This window comes from Canis aureus, chromosome 5 (genome assembly GCF_053574225.1).
Source record: "Canis aureus isolate CA01 chromosome 5, VMU_Caureus_v.1.0, whole genome shotgun sequence".
Lineage (NCBI taxonomy): Eukaryota > Metazoa > Chordata > Mammalia > Carnivora > Canidae > Canis > Canis aureus.
This window is the reverse complement of record NC_135615.1, coordinates 36,568,754-36,591,290: the sequence shown is the minus strand read 5'-3', so window position 1 is coordinate 36,591,290 and position 22,537 is coordinate 36,568,754. Positions and strand designations below refer to the sequence as shown.

Genomic DNA, 22,537 nt, shown 5'->3' with positions numbered 1-22,537 from the left:
TAGGCCCCACGGGCTCTTCCCCAGGGTGAAGGGTGCCCTTGAGGCTCTTGCCTCCAGCGCACATCCAAGCCCTAGGAGTTGGGGCTGGTCGCACACTCACCGGTTTAGGTTTCTAGCTTTCACCTGAAAGTCAGGTTCCCGAGGCGCACGTGCAGTGGGTACCCCCACCCCCTTGGAGGGCGGGGTCGTGCTCAGAGCCAATGAGAGCTTGCGGGGAGGAGGGGTAGGGAAGCTTCCAGAGGCCTTTGGGGAGGAGGTTATAAAGGGGGTGCCGACGGGCAGCCGTGAGAGTCATGCAGTCCAAGCGCGAGTGTGAGGTAAGTGGCTGGCAAGGGGGCTCAACAAGCGCTAGCTGCGCAGGGGGTAGTGGCTCATTGGGCTGCAGTTGCCCAGTCGCGGTGGGGACGGGCGTGGAGATCCGCCATTCCAGCCTGCCGTTTCCCCTTCAGCTATGGTGTGAGAGGGTGAATCCTGAGAACAAGGCGGCGTTGGAGGCGTGGGTCAGGGAGACGGGCATCCGCCTGGTGCAGGTGAACGGGCAGAGGAAGTATGGCGGGCCACCCCCAGGTACGGTAGTCCCAGCTCTACGCCCGTCGGGCTCCACCAGCCTCGACGGCCCCGACCGGCACCGCCTGGGGGAGGGGCCTGCCCCCAGCGCTCTGCAGTCGGAAATCCCTTACCTATCCGTCGCCCCCCCTCGGGTCAAGCAGCTGAGGAAACTTGTCTGTGGCTCTCCGCCCGCCTGCCCCCTCGAGGGTGGGAGCCAGCCTCACGGTGCACCCACCCTGCCAGCGCTGTAGTGGGCTCAGGCACCCAGTTATGCTGGCGACTCGGGGTTCGACTGCTGCACCCATTTCATAGACGTTTGCTCATAGGCCCTCTCGCGCTGGGTTCCCGGGCTCGAACCCGGAACCGTCCGGGAGGATGACGGTGCCCCTTTCCGCCCCTTCCCCCAGGCTGGGTGGGCAGCCCGCCGCCGGCCGGGTCGGAGGTGTTTATCGGGCGGCTGCCGCAGGACGTGTACGAGCACCAGCTGATCCCACTGTTCCAGCGCGTGGGCCGCCTCTACGAGTTCCGCCTGATGATGACCTTCAGCGGCCTGAACCGCGGCTTCGCCTACGCCCGCTACAGTTCGCGGCGCGGCGCCCAGGCGGCCATCGCTACGCTGCACAACCACCCGCTGCGGCCGTCCTGCCCGCTGCTCGTGTGCCGCAGCACGGAGAAGTGCGAGCTGAGCGTGGACGGGCTGCCTCCGGGCCTGAGCCGCCGCGCGCTGCTGCTCGCGCTGCAGCCCCTGGGCCCCGGCCTGCAGGAGGCGCTGCTGATGCCCAGCCCTGGGCCGGCGCCCGCGCAAATTGCGTTGCTCAAGTTCAGCTCGCACCGCGCCGCCGCCATGGCCAAAAAAGCCCTGGTGGAAGGTAAGGGGGCGGGGCTGCGGCCAAACATTATGATGCCATACTTTACCTGTCAGCATAGAAGGTAAAGCAGGATCTTAGGGTTAAGAACGCCTGAGTTTTAGACGTCATACATTTTTAATTTCCGTTGGTGCTACCCGGCACCACACATGTTGACGCTTCCCATGCATTATCTCGCAACTTATTCTCCAACATTCCAATGTTACACAGGATGATCTCCCTCTTTAGTTATGAAGAGAGGGTTTTGAGAGAAATTGATTTGCCCTAGGCAGTCTTACTGAGTCTACCTTTTATCTACTATAAACTGCCTCCCTAAGGCTGTTGTGAGAATTAGGTGGCACTTAACACATTCCCTGATTCTTGGCTAGTATTCACAGTAAAGGTAGTCACAGTAAAGGTTAGCTATTGTGATGGTCATGAGGTAGACAAAGCCTCCATCAGCCAGTACTCCCAACAAGGAAACTTAGAAGACAGCAGTTTCTTTTCAAAGAAACACTGGAAGCCTGGAGAAGTTGAACTCCAGGTCAGACCACCAGGAAATGGGAAGGCTAGAAGTTAAACAGGCAATGTAGGTTCTAAAGGGTTGGATCCAGGGCTTAGATCTCCTCTTGTCTTTCTCCTGCAGGGCAGTCACGCCTCTGTGGAGAGCAGGTGTCGGTCGAATGGCTCAAGCCAGACCTGAAGCAGCGACTCCGCCAGCAGTTCATGGGCCCCCCCCTGCAGGGCCTACAGCCAGAGGGCAGTCGACTGGCCCCCTCCAGGGACAAGCTGGAGTCCCAAGGGGCCCGGGCTACCCTGCAGCTGTTGTGCCAACAAATGAAGCTGGGTAGCCCAGTGTTCCTAACCAAGTGTTTGGGCACAGGCCCTGCAGGCTGGCACCGCTTCTGGTACCAGGTGGTGATCCCGGGACACCCGGTGCCCTTCAGCGGCCTCATCTGGGTTGTGCTGGCTCCAGAAGGGCAGGAAGGGCATGAAGTGGCTAAGGATGCTGTGTCTGCAAGGCTGCTAGAGGCACTGAGGGAGTCTGGAGCCGGCCTCTTCCGGTCTGCTGGGGCTGAGGCAGGTATGGTGGTTAAGCAGTGACCCTGTCTTCTTCACAGGCAGCCTGAACACATGGGCAGAGCCTGTGTCAGTCCCCAGCCCAGCAGGCCTGGGCAGCCACCATCTGATCTCAAGGAGGGAGACCACAGGTCCTGCCCTACCTCTGACACAGCCTCCCAGCTGGGGCAAGGCCCCAGGGCACCTGGGAAAGCTCAGGTTTGGCTAAGTGTGGGGAGGGACTTTGCTCTCCCCCTCCCAGCCCAGGGTCTGACTTGACCCTGTGGTATTCTGTAGCCATTCTCTGTGTGATACACATGCAAACACCCCTTCCTCTCCTCCCGTAGCTTAACATCAATCTCGTTTTCCTGATTTGTCAATCTTTAATTTTATTTGGAGGCTGGCTGAGCCAGAGGGTCAGAATTCTGCCTTTTGTCCTCACTACTTAAGAGTCTGGTTACAGTGTATGTGTGATTTTGGGGTTTTTCTCTGCCGTTTGTATTTATATTAAACCCCTGGTTGGTGTACGCCTGTGTCCGTGCTATCTTGCCCCAGCTGTGGGCTTCTCTTACACTGGTAGAAGGAGTAGCTGCCACAGGGCAAGTACTTCCTCACATCACTGCCCTCAGTCTTGAGCCTCTGGCTATGCATCTTTGTGCACTGCGGAGTATTTTAAATTCAGAGCCTCTCTAGGTATCCAGCCCAGGATGTAAGACTTGCCCAGTGAGGTCCTATTTTGAGAGTCAACTTCTTTCCTCAATCACTGTCATCCTCACTCTCCTCCTCTTCCTTCTTAGCTGTGGATTCCTCTCCCTCTTCCCTCAGTCCTGCAAAGAAGTCCTCAGTGCTCCAAGCCTTGCTGCTTAGGGCTCGCAGTGGCCCTCCCTTCTTCTTGCGCCGGCGGTAGTCATCTACTACCACAGCCCGCAGCTGGGACATGTTCCAGAACTTGAGGCGCTGGTCATGGCCACTGCTGGCCAGGAAGTGGGTGCAGTGGGAGAGGGCCAGCTTCTCCACAGGCTCCCCAGCATGCTGGCCCACACTGCCCACCACTCGGTTCGGCAAGATATTGACAGCCCTGGGCAGAGAGAAAACAGTGTTTGGTCTTGGCTGGTTGGGTCTGTCCCTGGTGTGATCTGAGGGTGGTCCTGGCTTCTCTCACCTGATGACTCCATCAGTGGAACCAGTACACAGCAGGCTCTCCGTAACTGGAACCATGCAGTCAATAGACTCAGCTCTTAGGGCAAACCGATCACTTGTGGCCCCAAAGCCATTCCAGTTGAAGAGGTAGATGGTACCTTCACTGGAGCCACAGGCTACCTTCTTCCCATACTGTAGGAAAAGAAGGAAACTGTTTGTGGAGCCCCATCAAAATGGATCCCTAGCATATCCCCAAAACCCCAAAACCAGCTTGTACTTTCATGAGAGTGACAGAGGTCAGGTCTCCAGACTGAGGCTCTGAGAGCAGTTCAAACCGGCGTCGCCTGATGTTGAAGACACCAAGGCAGCCATCCCCACTGTAAAGAGAGCAGAGCAGCAGGCTTGACTAAAGCTCCTGTTGAAGGAGAGAGCTTTAACAGGGAAGGGAAAGGGATGCAGCTTTGAGGTTGTACCTGGCTGTAAGCAGCAGCTTCTTGGATGGGTCCAGAGCCATGTCAGCAATATATTCCTCATGCTGCCGCATATCCATTAAGGGGCCCTCCTTCCGCTGGTCCCAGAGCCGGACACCACCTGTGTCATCCCCAGTGACCAGGACATTCTCATCTACCAGCAGCAGACTGTTGATGGGGGCACTAGAGACACAAAGCTTCTTGAAGCATCTTTGTCCCAGGAGGAACCTACCACCTTACCCTTGACCTCAACACACAGTAAGTTCCCCTTACCCGTGAGCCTTGGAAATGCGTCTTTCCAGTCGGCCCTGCTCCACATCTAGTACATGGATGGCTTTGTCCTTGGAGACAGTAACAAGTTCTGGCGGGAAAGGTGCTCAGGTCATGGTGCTGCTCACTGCTCCCTTGTCACCAGATTGCCGGCTGCCTTCCCTAATACTCACTCTGTCCATCTTCAGAAAAGACTACGGCTCGGCACGATTTGAGGTGGTGACCTGAGGACCAGAGCTCCTTCGTTTCTCCCTCTTGGCAAGAGTAGGAAAAGCTAGGGGGGAGGAGGAGAGTGAATGGCTCCAGACCCTGCCAGCATGGAATATAAAGACCAACTAGGCAACCATCCACCTAACTAGGAATTGCTGCTTGTATACCACCAAACCTAAGGAACTTGCCATCCCAATTTTCCATTTTCAAATATTCCATCTTTAATTCAAAGTACATTTGTTTAGGACTTCTTTGTGAACTGACCCCACATCACCCAGCCTGGGAAAATACTAGATCTGGACCACTATGGAGAGCATGAGATACTTGATAAAGACAGAAGAAGAACAGGGGCCCCTAGGTGGCTCAGTTGGTTAAGCATCTGCCTTTAGCTCAGGTGATGATTCCAGGGTCCTGGAATGGAGCCAGCCCCTCATTGGGCTCTCTGGTTGGGGGTGGGGGGGTGGGGGGGGGCAGTCTGCTCCCTCTCCCTTTGCTACTCCCCTAGCTTGTGCTCTCTGGCTCTCAAATACAGAATCAAAAATGTTAAACAAAAAAACAGCCCCATAAATTGGAAATATAAAAATTAACAAGATGTGGCTGTTGTACTCCAGGTCTCTAGGAGCTAAAGAAAAGTTAAAACGAATTACAGCACACTGTGTCCACATGCTGAAAAGGAGGTAGAATCAAAATGGAGTTGAACAGAAAAGCACCAGCCTGGAAGTTCAGTTTTGAGGCAACTACCTGTCCAGAGTGTATCCCCAGTGCCTGCCTCAGAGCAGATCTTCAAAGGGGCCAGATGAAAAGGGCTTAGTTGCTGAGGAGTACCAGGTGAGCAGAACTGGGTCCGTTTGTTTGCTCTGTCCCAGTGCCTAGCATGAGAAAAGAGCCCTGGAAAGCTAAGGTAAAGATGTGAGTTGGGTCATGAAGAGTAAGTAGTTCACCTGGCAGATACTGGAGGCAGATATCAATGTCCCTTCTAGGGCAGACACAAGGAATGAGGGTTCCAGCTGCAGGAGAGTGAAATGGCTGAATCTGGAAAGATGGGTTGAACTGGACTTGAGACCTGATTGGCCAAGCAAAAATGAATTTAATCCTATGGGAAAAGGAACCTCTTAAGAATGGTCACGGGAGAGGTCAGAAACCCACCAAATGGGCATGGCTGGGGAGAGAGAAGGAGACAAACTGCAGTAATAGTGATGTGCGTAAAAGTCGAGGTCCAGAGTATACACTTTTTTTTTTTTTGCCATACTATACACTTGACCACTCTACAAGGTGGATATAGACAGACCTCCTTTTATTGTGCCTCACAAGCACTGCATTTATTTTTTTTTATTTTTTTATTTTTTTACAAACTCAAGGTCTGTACTAACCCTGTCTAGAGAAAGTCTATTGGTGCCATTTTTCCAACAGCATCTGCTTACTTTGTGTGTCTGTCACAGTTTGGTAATTCTTGCAATATTTCAAACTTTTTTTTTTTTTTAAGATTTATTTATTTATTTATGATAGAGAGAGAGAGAAAGGCAGAGACACAGGAGGAGGGAGAAGCAGGCTCCATGCCGGGAGCCCGACGTGGGACTCGATCCCGGGACTCCAGGATTGCGCCCTGGGCCAAAGGCAGGCGCTAAACCGCTGAGCCACCCAGGGATCCCCTCAAACTTTTTTATTAGGATTATCTGTCACTAGTAATTGACTCACTCGTGATGGTTAGCATTTTTTAGCAATAAGGTATTTTTCAATTAAGGTATGTATATTATTTTTTAGACATAATGCTAGTGCACGTTTAATAGACTGCAGTATAGTGTATACTTACATGCATGGGGAAACCAAAAGATTCATGTGATTTTATTGCAATAGTCTGGGCAAAACCTGCAATATCTCAGAGGTATGCCTGTGTTATTATTCCCGTTTTTGAAGACGAAAATACGGACGTTAAATTGCCCAAGGAGACTGAAGAGGTTGAGGTTTAATGTCATTAGGTAAATATGACAGCACAACTCTTCTAGTTAAAACCTTCAATGACTTTTCACTGCTTCCAGCCTACTTCTCTTATTCAAAGTCAAATATGTTTTGAGCACTTAGCCTGGTCTAGAAGCAGACATAATGGAGAATAAAACAGACTAAAGATTACAGAAAAGTGTTTTTCAAACTCTAGTTATGACCTATTAGCTGGCTGCAACTAGCATTTTAGGTCTTTGTGCCTTCAGTTAAAAATGTAATAAGCCAGAAAACATCAGGGTGCATCACACATAATATATAAAGTATTTCTGGTATGGGGTGAAGTCAAAAAATTTTGAAAAAATGTTTTAGTTGAGAGGACAGGCATTCAGATAATTAAACAAATGGATGTAGGATTACAAACCATTATGAAATTTAGGAGGGAAAATTACCTGGTGCCAGAGTAGCCAAGTCTAAAGGGTAATCTCATTTAGTCGGGAATGGAGGAGTGTAGAGATAGATCTTGAGATCTGAGGGACACTGGGTACAAGTGAGGAGAAAAACGTTTTCCAAGAGAAAGAATAACCTGCGAAAGAGCTGTGGATTTAAGGTCCACATGAAAGGTAAGAATGAATGAACACAGAAATTAAAGGGGAAAATGAGCGAGGACTGGACGTCCAAGACCCTTAAAACAAAAGTAAACTATTGAAGGGTTTTAATCAGGAAAAGAGGGCACGTGGGTGGCTCGGTGGTTAAGCTCCTGCCTTTGGCTCAGGTCCTGATTCCGGGATTCTCGGATGGAGTCCCTCATTACGCTCCCGGTGAGGAAAGGAACCGGTTTCTCTCGCGGCCTATGTCTCTGCCTCTCTTTCTGTGTCTCTCATGAATAAATAAGATCTTTTAAAAAAATTTTAATCAAGAGGTGGTTGGATTTGTGTTTTTGAAAGATTAAAGCCGGCAAGAAGCAAAGCTGGCGGAGGAGGTGCGGCGTGTTCCACCCGTTTCAGGCAGGCTTTATACAGTCCGGTGAAAAATAACTGTCCTGAACGCTTTTTGTCCCGGTACTGTCTCTGGGCTTTGTCAGGACACTCCAGCCATTTTGTCTTCCTTTCAGTTGTTGCAAGAGACTGTGTGGTAACTGGTTTAAAACCAAACGTTACTGAACGAATTGGACCAGAAGTGTCTTGAAAGATTTGTCTCCCTGCACCTTTCTCTCCTCATTCCGCCTCCATCCCTATGGAGCTCCCAGATCCCGCAGTCCCGAGCCCTGCCCCACACTTACACGAACACGTCCCCGTCCACGTCCCCCGCCGCCAGGAGGTCGCGGGCCGGATGGAACGCCAGCCCGCTGGCCGGTGCTTCCAGCACGATGTCTTCCGGAGTTTCTCGGATGCGGACCGGGGCTTCCGTGGAGTCGGGGTCTTCCTCGTCGCTCCCATCCTCGGCTGGCCTCTCCTCACACGCACGACCGTGGTCCATAAGCCGGAGGAGGCCGCGCTACTCCGCACCTGAGCTGTGGGCCCAAAAACCTCCCACGGGACTGGGGGAGGGCCCGAAACGCCACTTCCGCCTGGGGGCGGAGCCGGAAGTGGCGCTGGGCCGGGAACGGGCGGGGCCGGCTGGCGAGTAGGTGTGGGTGGAGCGAATCCCCGGACCCGCCCTTTCCTGGACCAAGTAGATGTCCGTACTATCAGTGCTGTCCTTGGTCACATCACTTAAATTTGGGAACTGTAAGTCCTTTTCCCTCATCTTGATCGATGCTGACAGTGTGGTACTCCCTCCTGTGACTAGTAGGAATGATTTACTGCCCTGAGCAGAGGAGAAGGGGACCCCAGCCTTTCCTGGCTTGGTGACACCCAAAGAGCAGCCTTCAGCTTAGTCCAGAGGCAGCAAAAGCGAGAATGTGATTTGCAGAGGTCGTGGACAGTAGGCAGCCCAAGGACGCGCTTAAACTGGGGCGGTCTGTGCTCAACATCTTTGGGGAAACAGGAACAGCGCCCTGGCGGTTTCTTCACTTTGGCTGCATACCCTCAAGTGGGCCAGGCCAGCAGAGCTCAGAGCTGGCAAGGAGTTCTGAAGAGAAAAATGGGCACAACTGTCGACGTTAACATTCTGGTTACCAAAGATTCCATAAAGATGGGAGCACTCTTTGGTGGGGCAAGTAAGGACACAAGCTTCTGGGACTGAAGAGGAGCCTCACATCACTGTGTGACTAGGCCTTCTAAGACATCTTATATGCTGATGCCCAACCCGCTTAAGGAGAGGTGAAAGTGAGGCGAGGGACCTCAGAGAAGCTGTATGTCCTGTGTGAATGGAAAAGTTGCCATGTGAAGTTCGGGGTCCTTGTGACTCACCATATGACCAACCAGAGGACCTTGAGCATGTCCACCAGGCTTGGTGATATTTGCAGAAACTGACTTTATTTTTTTTAAGTAAGATCAACACCCAGTGTGGGGCTTGAACTTACAACCCTGAGATTGAGAGTCCCATGTTCTGCCAGCGAGGCTCCCCTGCATAAACTGATTTTAAATGGACAGTCAACCCCCAGGTTGTTTTTAGTTGTTGTTTTAAGTAACCTCTATGCCCAATGTGGAAGAGCTTGAACTCAGGATTCAGTCATGTTCTACAGACTGAGCCAGCCACGCACCCCAACCCCCAGGTCTTAAATTTAATGACTCTCTAGGTATCTTCATCTAAGCCAGGTCTCTGTGATCTTTTTCTTAACTGGGAACACTGTCTACAACCATGAAACCAGGGTGTCCTTTACTGTCTCATATTAGGCATTCAGGGTGCTATTGCAGAGAGCGCCCCATTTCAGTCTCCTAAATGCCATGCACAAAGCTGGCTTCCTCAAACACTCTTGCCCTATCAAGCTGAAAGTGACCAAAGGCAAAGGTTAAGGGGGGCTTCTAGCTTTCCTCGTATGAGCTGATCCTACAAGTCTTAGGCTTAGGGCAGGCAGTGGCAGGTAGGGATCCAGCCAGAAAAAAACCCTTATGAGAACCAGGCCAAAGTGCTTGTGATGAATAGAAAGGAGGAAATGTTGGGGACAGAATGATTCAGAAGCCAAGGGAGGGATCCCTGGGTGGCGCAGCAGTTTGGCGCCTGCCTTTGGCCCAGGGCGCAATCCTGGAGACCCGGGATCGAATCCCACATCAGGCTCCCGGTGCATGGAGCCTGCTTCTCCCTCTGCCTATGTCTCTGCCTCTCTCTCTCTCTCTGTGACTATCATAAATGAATAAAAAAACAAAACAACAACAAAAAAAAAAACAGAAACAGAAGCCAAGGGATCCATCTTGGGCTTTGGCAGACATTTCAGGGTGTTGATGAGCACCAAACCTTGCTTAACACAGGGATCCCCCAAGACTCCTCCCCGAGATTATCCCTTCAGTCAGAGAAGCAGCAAGCAATGTGTGCTAAGAATTTCTAAAGCTCTCAGGAGGACATAATTCCATTTTTGTTCCCCAACTAGATTTAATGGAACTAAATGATTATACAATAACATTTTATATACATTCAAAGAGACCTTGCAACTTTTTTCGGAATTGCAGAAAGCAAGCACTTGTGAGCCCATTCCTTTTGGGGAATCATTTTTAGACTTGGAACTGGAGATTAGTATTTTGGTCTTTTCACTTCAACTCTGCAATGGAAGGAGAAATAAGTCAATGTAAGATCAATACTCTAAGCAATTCCCACAGTGCCCCAGAAGAGTACTGCTGCTCACCCATCGGCCTCCATCTTCTTCCTCTTCTCAATGATCTACAAAAAGAACAGTTACACTCAACAGTTATGCTGTCCATCTAAGCTCACATGAGGTACCAGGCTGACCTCTCCCCTATTTCCTTGGCTCTCCAACCCTGCCTATTCCTTCATCTGTAGGCCACTGTCTCCTCCCAGATGAAATCCACCCAAGAGGTGATCTCACTTACCGCACTAATCTTCTTCCACTGGCGATCAAGCTCTGCCTTATCATTGGTTTCCTTGAAGCGCCTGGTTTTCCGCCCTTCAGACATCTTGATGCCATACTGGAATGCAGCCCTGAGAAAAATAAAGGGCAGTTGGAGGAAAGAAGGCATCAGAGGTTGCACAGCAGTACCAAGGTATTCCCAGATGGCCCTGTGACTAAAGAACCTATTTAGGAATGCCTCAGCCAGACTACACCTTCGGGTTAAGGCTGGCCCATCCCCTCATCATCCCTCTCATCACTCCCTGGCCATATTTAGTACTGACTCACTTGGGCAAAGCCTCCTTGTTGTTCATATATTCGCTGTATTCCTCCTGGGTATCAAAGTCCCAGCGGCCTAAGGGGCCTTTCTTATTACCCTGTTAGAAGACAGAATGGGAACAAGGAAGAAAGAAATGTCAGTGGAAACAATTCTTTAGCCCTTACCTAAAGCCAGGTTCTCCCACAATCCTGTTTCATTATTCATAAATCCCACCCTAATAAATAATAACAAATGCTTACTAGTACCAGACATTATTCTGAACACCAAACACATTTTTAATTCTCTCAAACTCTATTAAAAGAGAACCATATTCCTCTCTATTCTCCTGATGAGGAAACTAGGTCATGAAACTGATAAATGGCAGAACCAGGGTAAGCAAGTCTCCAATATGGAATTAAACCAGGCTCAAGCACTGCAATAAAGAGAAACAAGGAAAAAGAAGACGAAATTTCTTCACCATTAAAGGTGTTATTTGTCAGGGCTGTGGTTGTTTTTGTTAAGTAGGCTCCACACCCAGTATGGAACCCAATGTGGGGCTTCAGTTCATGACACTGTGATCAAGACCTGAGCTGCGATCAGGAGTCTTACACTTAACTCTCTGAGCCACCCAAGTGCCATGAGGTTATTTTTAAGACTAAGAACACTTCAATCCTGGCTAGAATAAAACTCACTTGTTTTGTAAACACTGAAATTCCTTCTACCCTTTCTATTTATGCACTAAAGTCTTGCTTACTCCCTAAGTATGGAAATCAAAGCCCAGCACTTTGTAGAAAATAAAAATCTATTTTTGGCCTATCTCACTTGCTTTCATACTGACACTTTAAAAGGTAAGCTTTCAGGATGCCTGGGTGGCTCAGCGGTTTAGCATCTGCCTTTGGCTCTGGTCGTGATCCCAGAGTTCCAGGATCAAGTCCCACATCAGGCTTCCTACATGGAGCCTGCTTCTCCCTCTGCCTGTGTCTCTGCCTCTCTGTCTCTGTCTCTCACGAATAAATAAATAAAATCTTTTAAAAAAGGTAAGCTTCCTATGACTCCACAATGCTGTTGCTCTTACTGTCAGCTGAGGGCAGGTTATGGCCCAGAATATGAGACAAAGATCTGTTGGGAGTCAGGAAGGGGGTATGTGCTGAAGAATAGCTGCCCAAGAATCCCTACCCATCCTTCCAACTCCACACCTGGTCCATTTTGCTGTAATCCACCTCCTCATCACTATCCACAGCCATGTCATCCATCCTAAAAAGAAGCAACAGTTAAAACATTAAACAGATGGTACAGACCCAGACCCCTATAGTTTATTCAGAAACCTACCCAGCTAAGATGTTATATGCCTAAAAATGACCCCTACCCCAACCCAAGACCTCCCACTCAGCACCTAAAAGAACAATTCATCTAAGTAAGAAGTATCCCTGTGTCCCAGGTAATCAAGTTTACACTTCATTCCCCTCTCTATAACTTGTTCTCCAATCATTTCAGCCTCCTTTAACAGTCTTACATACGTGGCTGGGTAACATTCGGCATAACTGTTGGACATTCCAAAAAAGTCTCCTAGTTGCTTTTTGTCCTCTGGCTTCTTCAGCATATGCTATGTTAAAGAAAATAATTCTACGTATAGCAGAAAGCTTCAAAAAGGAAGGGCCAAGAACCAGAAGCCCCAACATGAAACTTTTAAGGACTTGAATGGGTCCTCTGAGAAATGGGAAAGACATGACTGCAGCCCTGTCAAAATTTAGCATAAAAAGCAAAGCGTGAAGTGGGGGCTGGGGGTTCTGGGGAAGCAGGGAGATGGGTGGAATTAGAATGAAAACAGGATAACACTATTCTAGAATCCAGCAACATAGTGAAATAAAGGATATGACTCAGTGCCTTCCCAGCCAGCAGACCCAGCAAACTTTTCATTGATTGACTTGATCAACTCCTTAGCAGATCCAGGTCCTAAGGGAAAAGATCATGAAACAAGGAACTTACAAATTCTGCACCACCCCCCAACACACTTTTAATGTTTTTATAATATTTTTTTTTTAGGCAACAGAAAAAACTTTTAGCTAACAAAATTGTAATCAAATTCCAACTAATAAGCTACTCTGGGGCCCCTGGGTGGCTCAGTTGGTTGAGCAGCAGGCTTCCAGGGCTCTCAGGGCAGTAGAATCCAGCCCCATGTCAGGCTCTGCACTCACTGGGGAGTTGGCTTGATTCTCTCCCTCTCTCTCTCCCCTCCTCCCACTTGTGTGTGCATACTCTCTAAAATAAATGAATCCTTGAAAAAAAATTACAATAAAAATAATGAGCTACTCTGGTTAAGATGGAGTTGTGTACACACAATACTGCTGATTCGACCTGACTCACGTCTTCGGAACCCCACCACTGGAGGAACTGTATCTAACAGAGCAAATATGCCCTGCCATTGCCCAAAAGATGCAGATAACCCAGGCTCATCTTTCTATTCTATGGAGCAAGACAAGCATTCTTTTTTTTTTTTTTTTTAAGATTTTATTTATTTATTCATGAGAGACACAGAGAGAGAGAGAGGCAGAGACACAGGCAGAGGGAGAAGCAGGCTCCATGCAGGGAGCCCAATGTGGGACTCGATCCCGGGTCTCCAGGATCACACCCCGGGCTGAAGGCAGCGCTAAACTGCTGGGCCACCAGGGCTGCCCGCCAGACAAGCATCTTAATGAGAACCCAGACCAGGAAGTCCCAGTCTCAACCTCTGCCAGCTCTGAGCTCTAGGATAGACTCAGCCCAGGGGAAAGCAAGACCACCAGATCGAACGCAAGATGTCTCATGTATCACCCACCTTTGTCAATGTCCATGGGCTGGAAAGAAAACAGAAACTGAAGTGAGTAGTGCTATGACGAATTCACGCTCATCCCTCCCCTGCTTGATTATCTGTAAATCAACTCCCTACCCACTTCCTGCCTCATTTCCAGGATGCTTCCCACCCTGGATTAGCTGGCCCCGTTGCCACTACAGAGCCATAAGTCACCTAGGTAACAAATGAATCTTGTATCTGGCGGGGCAGGCACAGAGATGGGCAGCTCCACCACTTGGTACCAGGGCCATCTCTCACCTCATCATCCACTTTCGGCTTCTCAAAGTAGCTGTGCCTCTTCTTCTCTTCCTCTCTCTCTCTCTCTCGGTCTCGGTCCCGCTCCCGCTCCCGGTCTCTCTCCCGATCACGCTCTCGCTCCCGATATCTCTCCCGCTCCTTATCCCGAGGAGTCTTGGTTGTGGATGGCACATAATCCCCAATGTCTTCAAATATACTAGAAAAACAGAGATCACTAGCTGCCAAAGTCATACACACTTCCGTTTTCCATGGCCATTTTTCCAGATTCTCAGGTCAAGGCCTCCCCAAAATGCCAAAGACAAGAAACACAGAGCCCTTTTCTCACACATATCAGGTGACATGGCTGGGATACATACTTCATGTCGGCCTCAGGGGGTTTCTTCTCTTCCATCTTCCCTAAAATGTACAAGGAGTAGTAAAGAAAACATTCCTGAGTTGATTCCCACTCAGTCCAACATGTTCTCCACCTTCAAATGCCCATTTAAACATCTGTTTAGAAGGTGGGATAACAAAAGCTCCCGATACTCTCCCTCCTCAGGCCTCAAAGTGGACCACTGTTTCCTGGGTAGGTCAAACAGACAGAACCTGGAAGTAACCATCTCCTTGTTAATGTTCCAATGCTCCCATTTCTTCTCCTCTTCTGGAGCCTCACAATGCTCTGGACACAGAAGGCTCCAGGAAACCTTGGTTCCACCCAATAATGTCCCTCCAGGGTTAAGGTTTCTCTCCATAACCCTCCAGGTTACCTTTATCCTTCTTCTTGAGCTTCTTATTGCGGGTACCCTGACGCAGGTATGAAAGGATCTGGGTGAGCTTGCTGATTACGATGTCATTTGTGGTCAGTGTGGTCTGGGCCTGAAACCCCAAGCAGCAAGGGTGTTATCCCATAAAGCAAGAATCTCTTCATTCATTCTTTCATTCAACGAATTCAAGAATAATTATTTTTTTTTAATTTTTTTTATTTATTTATGATAGTCACACAGAGAGAGAGAGAGAGGCAGAGACACAGGCAGAGGGAGAAGCAGGCTCCATGCACCGGGAGCCCGACGTGGGATTTGATCCCAGGTCTCCAGGATCGCGCCCTGGGCCAAAGGCAGGCACCAAACCGCTGCACCACCCAGGGATCCCTCAAGAATAAATTATAATCAACCAGGTAAAAAATAGGGAAAACAGGTGTCATAGAACATTCCAGGCACACAGAGTAACATATATGAAGGTCTGGGTCAAAAGGGAAATCTAGGGCATCTGGGTGGGTCAGTCGGTTGGGTATCTGACTGTTGATTTCAGCTCAGGTCATGATCTAACGATTGTGAGATCAAGCTCCGCAATAGGTGTGGAGCCTGCTTAAGACTCTCTTTCCTTCAGCCCCTCCAACCTCTCCTCCCCTCCCTCCCACACTCTCCCTCTCTCTAAAAACAAAACAGTAAATCTAGCATATTCAAGAACATGGGATTCACTGGAGAACAAACAGGGAATCATGGTAAAAAGAAGCTCAGAAGGCCGACGTTGCAGGAGCTCAGAGGCCACAACAAAGATTTTACTCTTTATACTAATAACGAAAAATCACTGAAAGCTTCTCAAGTGTGGTGAGACAAAAATTCACATGTTGAAAAGATCACACTGGCCATATGTAAAAATCACAATAGAAAAGGGGTTAGGAAGATTGTGGGGTTATGATTAAAAGTACAGAGGTATTTTTTTTTGGGGGGTGATGAAAAATATTTCACGCTGAGTGATGGCTGCGTAATTCTACAAATACTAAAAGCCATTGAATTGTACATTTTCAAGAGGCAAATTATATGAAACATGAATTACAACTCAATAAAAATAAAATAGTAGAAAGAAACCAGAGTGAAAGTGAGGAAACAAAATAGGGGTATCTTTTAATAGTTCCAATAAGACACGATAGCTTCAACTGGAATGTTGATAGAGATAAGTGAATGGATTCAATGAAAATTTACAAAGTAAAAAGTGAACAGGCTCATAGTGATGGGTTAAATGTGGTGGATGAGGCCCAGGGTAGAACTGAGGCTGATTCCCAGGTCTGAGGCCCACATGACAGGCTCTCAGGACTTGGATCACTTACCTCCATGGTGGGGCAATCTGCTTTGCTGCGGATCAGTGTGGTGGGGATATCCGTGTCAGCATACTCATCATCCAGGTCTACCACATAGGCCATGCGGCCTGGGAGGAACAGCTCATTCCGTTCATACGCCTTGCTCCTAAAGAGTGTGCGGTAAACATTGCGGCCTATGAAAAGAAGAGGAGGAAGCATAGCCACTGAGAAACTTCTACAACAGCTGCCATTTAGCAAGTGCTTACTCTGTGCCACATACTATTGCCTCAATTTTCACAAGAGCCCTGTAAGGTACATGTTATCATCTCCTTTTAAATGATCAGAATACTCAAGCTGAGAGTGAAGCAATTTACCTAAATTCACACAACTACTAAGCAACGGAATAAAGAATAGGGCCCAGCCTGTCTAACTCCAAAGCCTGAGCTCCTATCCACTCTTTTACATTGCCTTCTCAAAAGTACCATGGGCCTCACATTGTATTAGGTCCCATGAGGAAGAAGGATGAGGCTTAAGGGGATACTGACAATGATGGGAAAATCAGCTCAGCTACATGTACAACATAATTACAATGCATATACTGTTTTTTGTTGCTGCCATGAGGTGAATTAACTCCATTTTTGCAGATAGACAAACAGGCACTGAGACTTGTGAAGTCAGTTGCCTAATATCACATGCCTCATATGGTTTTATCAGTAGGATTCAAACCCCAGTCTTTGACTGTAAATTCTGAGCTTTTATTTATTTTTCTAAAGATTTTCTTTATTGGGATGCCTGGGTGGCTCAGCGGTTGAGCATCTGCCTTTGGCTCAGTGCGTGATCCCGGAGGCCCCTGGATCAAGTCCCACATCAGGCTCCCTGTGAGAAGCCTGCTTCTCCTTCTCCCTCTGCCTGTGTCTCTGCCTCTCCTCTCTATCTGTCTCTCATGAATAATCTTTTAAATCTTTTTTAAAGATTTTCTTTATTTATTCATGAGAGACACAGAGAAAGGCAGAGACACAGGCAGAAGGATAAGCAGGCTCCCTGAAAGGAGCCCGATGTGGGATTCGATCCTGGATCCTGGGATCACGCCCTGAGCCAAAGGCAGACGCTCAACCACTGAGCCACCCAGGTGTCCCAAATTCTGAGCTTTTAATCACCAACCACGCTAGCTCTTTTAATGCATAAGCTGTAAGCTACCTCCCTTAATGCATAAGCTACAATCTGCAAGACCTTCCAACCTAATTAAGACATTAATAACATACACGAAATGACTAACCCCACATCTGAGTTCTAGTAGAGTATTCTAAGAGAAGTCACTAATCTGGGGGCAAGAAAGAGAACAGTATGACACGAAGGGGAAGCATATTCTGCCCAGAGCATTAAATTCCCTATAATTTACCTAAAATGCACAACCTCTAGTGTAGAAATTCTATACTCACCCAAGCGCGTCTTAAATTCAATTTTATTCTCAGGATCTTCATCTTTCCTGAAAAGACAAAAGAATTTTCCTTTTAGCCAAATGTGTTCCTACTTTAAGTCCCACTCACCTAAACTTAGAAGCTTTCCCTGATGTTTACACACTTAGTTTCCTTCTGAGGCTTTTCCATAAGTTCTTCCTCTTCTTTCTCTTTGCTGGCAATCTCAGCTCGTACCTAACAGGAAAAAAGCATGTAGGGTTTAGACATTTATTCATTTTACAAACATTTACCTAACACCACTATCTACCACATTGTGCCAGAAACCAAGGACTTAAAACTGAACAAGACAATACAGTCCTTGCCCTAATGGAGCTTACAGCAGAAGAGACAAATGAAAAAATGTGATAACTGTGATATGTGAAATAAGAGAGATATGGAGGGTACAGGAAGTGGGAAGTGAGGAGTGGGGTTTAACCATACTTGGGTGATCAGGGATGGCTGCCCCCCCAAAAATACAACCCTTGAGGCTGAGACTTGAAGGATGAGTAGCACTTAGTCCTACATAGGAGGAACCATTAGCCCTTCTCTATGGTGTGGGCTAACAGTCTCCCCTCCTTCACCTTGAAAGGCCCACAGAAGAGCATTCAGCATTCTATGATTACTCTCCACCCACCCACCAAGGATCACCTTTTGGAGCAGAGCAAAATCCAACCCTTTCACCAAATGAGTATGTTCCATGTCACCACCCAAGAACTTGGACTCCTGGATCAACTGTCTTCTCTTCTCTGCAGCTGACTTGTCCCTGTATAATGAAAGAAGCCACATTAAAACAGTCCTTTGTGAGTGCCTCTCACAAAGTGCCTTTCAAGTGTCTCTCTTGAAATGGCCCAGCTCGGGCTCCAAAGTGGGGAAAGCTCATTTTTCATTAGGAAGAATTCACACTGTGACTTTAAGACTCTGGAGGCTGAGGGAATCATGCCCTGGCAGCCTGGGTACTCACGCTTCAGCAGTGGGGCCCACAGCCCTGTAGTTAGCTGTGGTACTGATCAGCTCCGTTTCCTCATAATCTTTGTTCACACCATCTCGCCGTTCCTTGGCACGGTCACGATATTTCTCTGCTAGCTCTCTCTCTCTCTCAATTTCTTGTTGACGAAGCTTGGCATAATAACTGTGACCACGGAAAAGCAAATGCATAAGGCTCACCAGCTGCTATCCCAAGGTCAGTAGAATTCTTCCTATTTCATCCAACTGTCTGGTGAAAGCTCATATATGTCCTGATAGTACTGCTGTCACCCTCGGATAATCCTCAAAATCAGAACTATGGCTTCATCCAGTTCAGAGAGATACTCTTTCAATGCTGCCTCAGGACATTCCATGTCACTTCAGAATTCTTTAATGCTGTATCACTGAGTCTCTAACAGGTTATGAGACTTTTCCATAGGACAACTAAGAAGTTATCTAAATTTATATCACCTTCCATATTTCAACTAAAAATAAGTCATTCCTTGCTGGTCTTCCCCAAAAAGAAAGGCCAGCAAAATACCAGGTCCAGGAATTTTACTATCTTATAGATAATGATGATAATGATGGTGGTGACAACAGCAGATAGGATTTATTGGGTAATTAAAATATCCCAGGCACTAAATGCTTACATGCACTATCATAATTGATCCTCTTGACAACCAGATGAAAGTTACGAAATCACTCTCTGTTCTACCCATTAGAATATCAAGAATTAGAAATATTAGGGACTATGCCCACAGTTATCTTTTGTCTTTTCAGGAACTGGTAAAGTTGAGACTGAAATCCTGCAGTCTGACTCCAAAGTCCTAAATTCCCACTTATCACTCCTATCCACTAGAGAACCTCAAGACAATACAGAAAAATCTTAATCTCTAGCCTCATAACTACTAGCCCCTATGCCTTTCACCCAAACACTATCCAATCTATAGCCCAACATTCCTCTATCTTTCCTTCACCTCTTCTTTTTTCTCCTTCGTGCAGCTGGGTCTTCATCCTCATTGTACTCCCTTGGCATCCTAGAAGACAGAGAAATTCACTAATGGCAAAATATTGCCAGAGCCCCAGAAAACCCCAACAAGTGGCCTTGAAGAATGAAGAAAGGCCTAGATTATGGAACAAAGCAACAGCTTCAACCATGCAGAGATCCAGGTCTACATTTGTAGGTGAGTGGTCCTAAGCTTTAGAAAGTATCACAACCACCTGAAGTATCTGAGTCTACAGGGCTGGAATCGACCCTGGAAGCTGCCCATTTAAACACTAGCAGCAACTCTAATAGTACAAGTGGTGTGTGGAACACACTGTCAGATCTTAGAACACCCTCATCTTCACTGGAGCTTCAATCTCCAGTTGGAGAGAATCAGAATCATAGGCTTTGAAAAAGAACTAGCCTTCCAGCTCCTAAGACAACTAGTTTGGTAGATTTTCTGTAGGAAGGAGATGGGGGGAAAAAAAGGAGATGCGAAACAGGTTGGAAAACCCCAGAACTTACTCATGGTGACGTGATTTAGAGGGCGGTGCAGAGGTGGGTGCAGCCCTTGGGGTCATGAGAAGTTTCCTGAAATCTTCATTGGTGAGTTTTGATCTTAGAAGGCAAAAATTTTAAAAATTAGTACCCAATAAGAATTGGGAAAGGAGTATGTAAAATACATGGTTAACTTTATTAGAAATCAGGAAAATATAAAACAAAAACATAGCACTCTTAATGCTTCAAAGCACTATTAAAAAGTCTGATAAATCAAGTATGAGTGAGAATTTGGGAAATGAATATTCCGCTAAGGGGAATGTACATCAGTATAGCCAATGGGACGGCAACCTGCCTGTATCAAAATTTAAGTGTGTATATCCTATGACCTAGCAACACCATTCACCTATATTTAGATTCGATAATTACTGGCATAGGTGTATAAAAAGGCTTGTAAAAAAAATGTTCAATTTCAGCTTTGAAAGTAATACAAACTTGAAAGCAACCTAAATGTCCATTAACTAGAGACTAAATGGTAACAGTGTTTCCCAAATGGGAGGCAAAGAGCAATGAAAGAGATAATTTTAGGGGCACCTGCCTGCCTTCAGCTTAGATCATGATCTCAGGGTCCTGCAATTGAGCCCTGTGACTCAATGCCTATATGGCGTCTGCTTCTCCCTCTCCACCTCTCACTTGTATGTGTGTGCACACTCTCAAATAGATAAACAACATCTTAAAAAAAAAAAAAAGATAATTTTAATCGGTACAGTGACAAAGACTCACTCCTTGACCAAACTTTAGTCAGGCCCCGTTGAGCCCTCTTCTGACAGGCTGCCCCTTAGCCTGCTATGCCCAGTTTGAGCAAAGAATCCTGCTAAGTGTTCCCAAGGAAGACATTTACTGTAATAGGAATAAAGACTACTGCAACAGGGGAGAGGGAATGAAACTCAACTCTGAATACAAACTGGGACAACTGGGGATTTATAAAGAAAATCACTAAGAGGAACTTGGTTAGCCATGGGAGGGGAGGGGGAGGCCCTTGACTGAATCTACTTGATTACTTAAGGGGATTCTCCATAAATTGTCTTAGCAGCATTCTTTGCTAAAACTGAGCCTAGCAGGACTAGTCAAAAATAGACCCCAGAGAAGCCTGAGGAAAGTCTAGTCAAGGACAAAGTCCTTGGGGCACCTGGGTAGCTCAGTTGGTTAAGTGTCGACTCTTAGTTTTGGCTCAGATCTTGATCTCCAAGTCTCCAGTTGGAGAGATCAAGCCTGCGTCAGGCTCCTCATTCATCAGGGAGTCTGCTTCCCTTCTCCCTCTGCCCCTCTGTGTTGCTCACACATACTCTCTTTCTCAGAAATAAACAAATCTTTAAAAATAAAAATCCCTTTATATATACGTATATGCATGTTGGAAAAGACTTTATTATTTGTAAGTTGAAATATTAAAATTAAGTAGCATTATTTTATTTGTATATATAAATAAAACACCTACTGCCACTTGCTTATTTTCCATCCTGGAGATGATTTTCATGGCAGTGACACAGACTACTTTTTTTCCTTTTTTTTTTTTTTAAGTAAGGGGGTAAAAAAGACGTAAAAAAGGAACAGTGGTTACCTTTAAGAAAGGAACTGGAATTAGGATTATTATCAAACACATCATTACCCTCCCTCACTTCTACTTTAATTTTCTACCAGAATCAACTATTATCATGCGTAATTAAACATTAACTTTAAAAACTGGCACCCTCCCAGCCAGAATTTTCCCTCTAATACTCTCATGCAGTTGACCTGATCCAATGAAAGTTCAGAGATAAAGGGGAAAGGGTACATTTTTTTTCGCCATCCTTGCTGACAAGGCATTTAGAATTATTTCACCATCACCACACCACTCTATTCATCCCTCAGTTCATGCCCAGAGTACTATATTGGAACACTCACTGGTGGAAGGAGTGAGGATCATCCACATCGTGGCCATCTGGAGCCAAAGGGTTGGAGAACGGCTCACCTAAAAAAAAAAAAAAAAAGAAAAATTGGCGTTAATTTAATCAATCTCTTTCGTGTCAGTTCCTGTGCCAAAGTTGGGACTCTATTAGTAAACAACACTGATGTTTTCGTGTCAAATTGCTCAGTCTAATGAGGAAGAAAAACACAGCGACAGTGACAATGCAACGTAATAAATGCCCAAGAGAGAAAATACAAGGAGCTGCTGGGGCAGAGAAGTGGGCCCCTAAACCGGCGCTGGAGAATTAGCAGATACTTCCGGAAAATGACATCTAATATACTCTGTGTTAAGATCAACTGGCGCAGCCCAAAGTCAGGTGCTGGCGGTAGCGAGTAGTTCACAAACACACCCCTGGTTATTTGGGGCAAGGACAACGCTTAGAAAGACAAGAGTCCGGAGCTGCCTGGCTTCATTCGAGACCCAACGGCTTCGCCAGGTCCCAGCGTCACACCACCTACACAGGGCTTAAACTGTGAAGTGAAAACAACGTGCCAAGCGTCCCAAATCCTGCAGGTAATAATGGACAGATGACCCGAGCCTTACTGTCTCGTTCCGGCATTTCGTCGGCGGTGTTTCAACGCCAGCAGGGACTGAAGCTCCAAAGACAACACAGCCGGGATAAGCTTTTTCCCACCATGCACCTCAGGAACCAGCCCACAGTGCTTTGCGCTCCAAAACCTTTCCGCCACCGCCCACTCGCGAAGAAATTGGAGAGAAAGCGGACCACTCCCTCTGCAATCCTTTTAAGGCATTGGCTAACTCTTACCGCGCCCTACGTCATCTAACTCTCGCGGGAACTGTA

The 22,537-nt window shown here is 47.2% G+C and overlaps 3 protein-coding genes across 4 annotated transcripts; 1 reads left to right on the top strand and 2 right to left on the bottom strand.

Annotated features, from left to right (window-relative positions):
• Positions 1-25: 25 nt before the first annotated feature.
• Positions 26-4,511, top strand: DND1 (DND microRNA-mediated repression inhibitor 1). 2 transcript variants are annotated; one of them, XM_077897540.1, is made up of 4 exons: positions 26-317; positions 450-567; positions 957-1,418; positions 2,041-4,511. In XM_077897540.1, exons 1-4 carry the CDS (start codon positions 294-296, stop codon positions 2,496-2,498), a joined length of 1,062 nt encoding a protein of 353 aa, XP_077753666.1. In that variant the 5' UTR covers positions 26-293; the 3' UTR covers positions 2,499-4,511. The 2 variants fall into 2 exon arrangements, with proteins under 2 accessions (XP_077753666.1, XP_077753665.1); XM_077897539.1 differs by having other exon boundaries at positions 26-567.
• On the bottom strand, positions 2,817-8,056 carry WDR55 (WD repeat domain 55). Its single transcript, XM_077897541.1, has 7 exons — positions 7,761-8,056; positions 4,507-4,607; positions 4,337-4,424; positions 4,067-4,246; positions 3,871-3,970; positions 3,616-3,785; positions 2,817-3,531 (listed from the first exon to the last, which is right to left on the bottom strand). Exons 1-7 carry the CDS (start codon positions 7,955-7,957, stop codon positions 3,210-3,212), a joined length of 1,158 nt encoding a protein of 385 aa, XP_077753667.1. The 5' UTR covers positions 7,958-8,056; the 3' UTR covers positions 2,817-3,209.
• A 1,871-nt stretch (positions 8,057-9,927) lies between these two features.
• Positions 9,928-22,449, bottom strand: IK (IK cytokine). Its single transcript, XM_077897526.1, has 20 exons — positions 22,279-22,449; positions 21,672-21,738; positions 19,758-19,850; positions 19,225-19,284; positions 18,246-18,413; positions 17,933-18,047; positions 17,409-17,479; positions 17,267-17,313; positions 15,858-16,021; positions 14,518-14,626; positions 14,128-14,167; positions 13,772-13,967; positions 13,499-13,517; positions 12,558-12,636; positions 12,201-12,281; positions 11,880-11,937; positions 10,713-10,801; positions 10,408-10,516; positions 10,203-10,237; positions 9,928-10,118 (listed from the first exon to the last, which is right to left on the bottom strand). The coding sequence occupies exons 1-20, from the start codon at positions 22,292-22,294 to the stop codon at positions 10,091-10,093; spliced, it is 1,644 nt and encodes a 547-aa protein (XP_077753652.1). The 5' UTR covers positions 22,295-22,449; the 3' UTR covers positions 9,928-10,090.
• Positions 22,450-22,537: the final 88 nt, after the last annotated feature.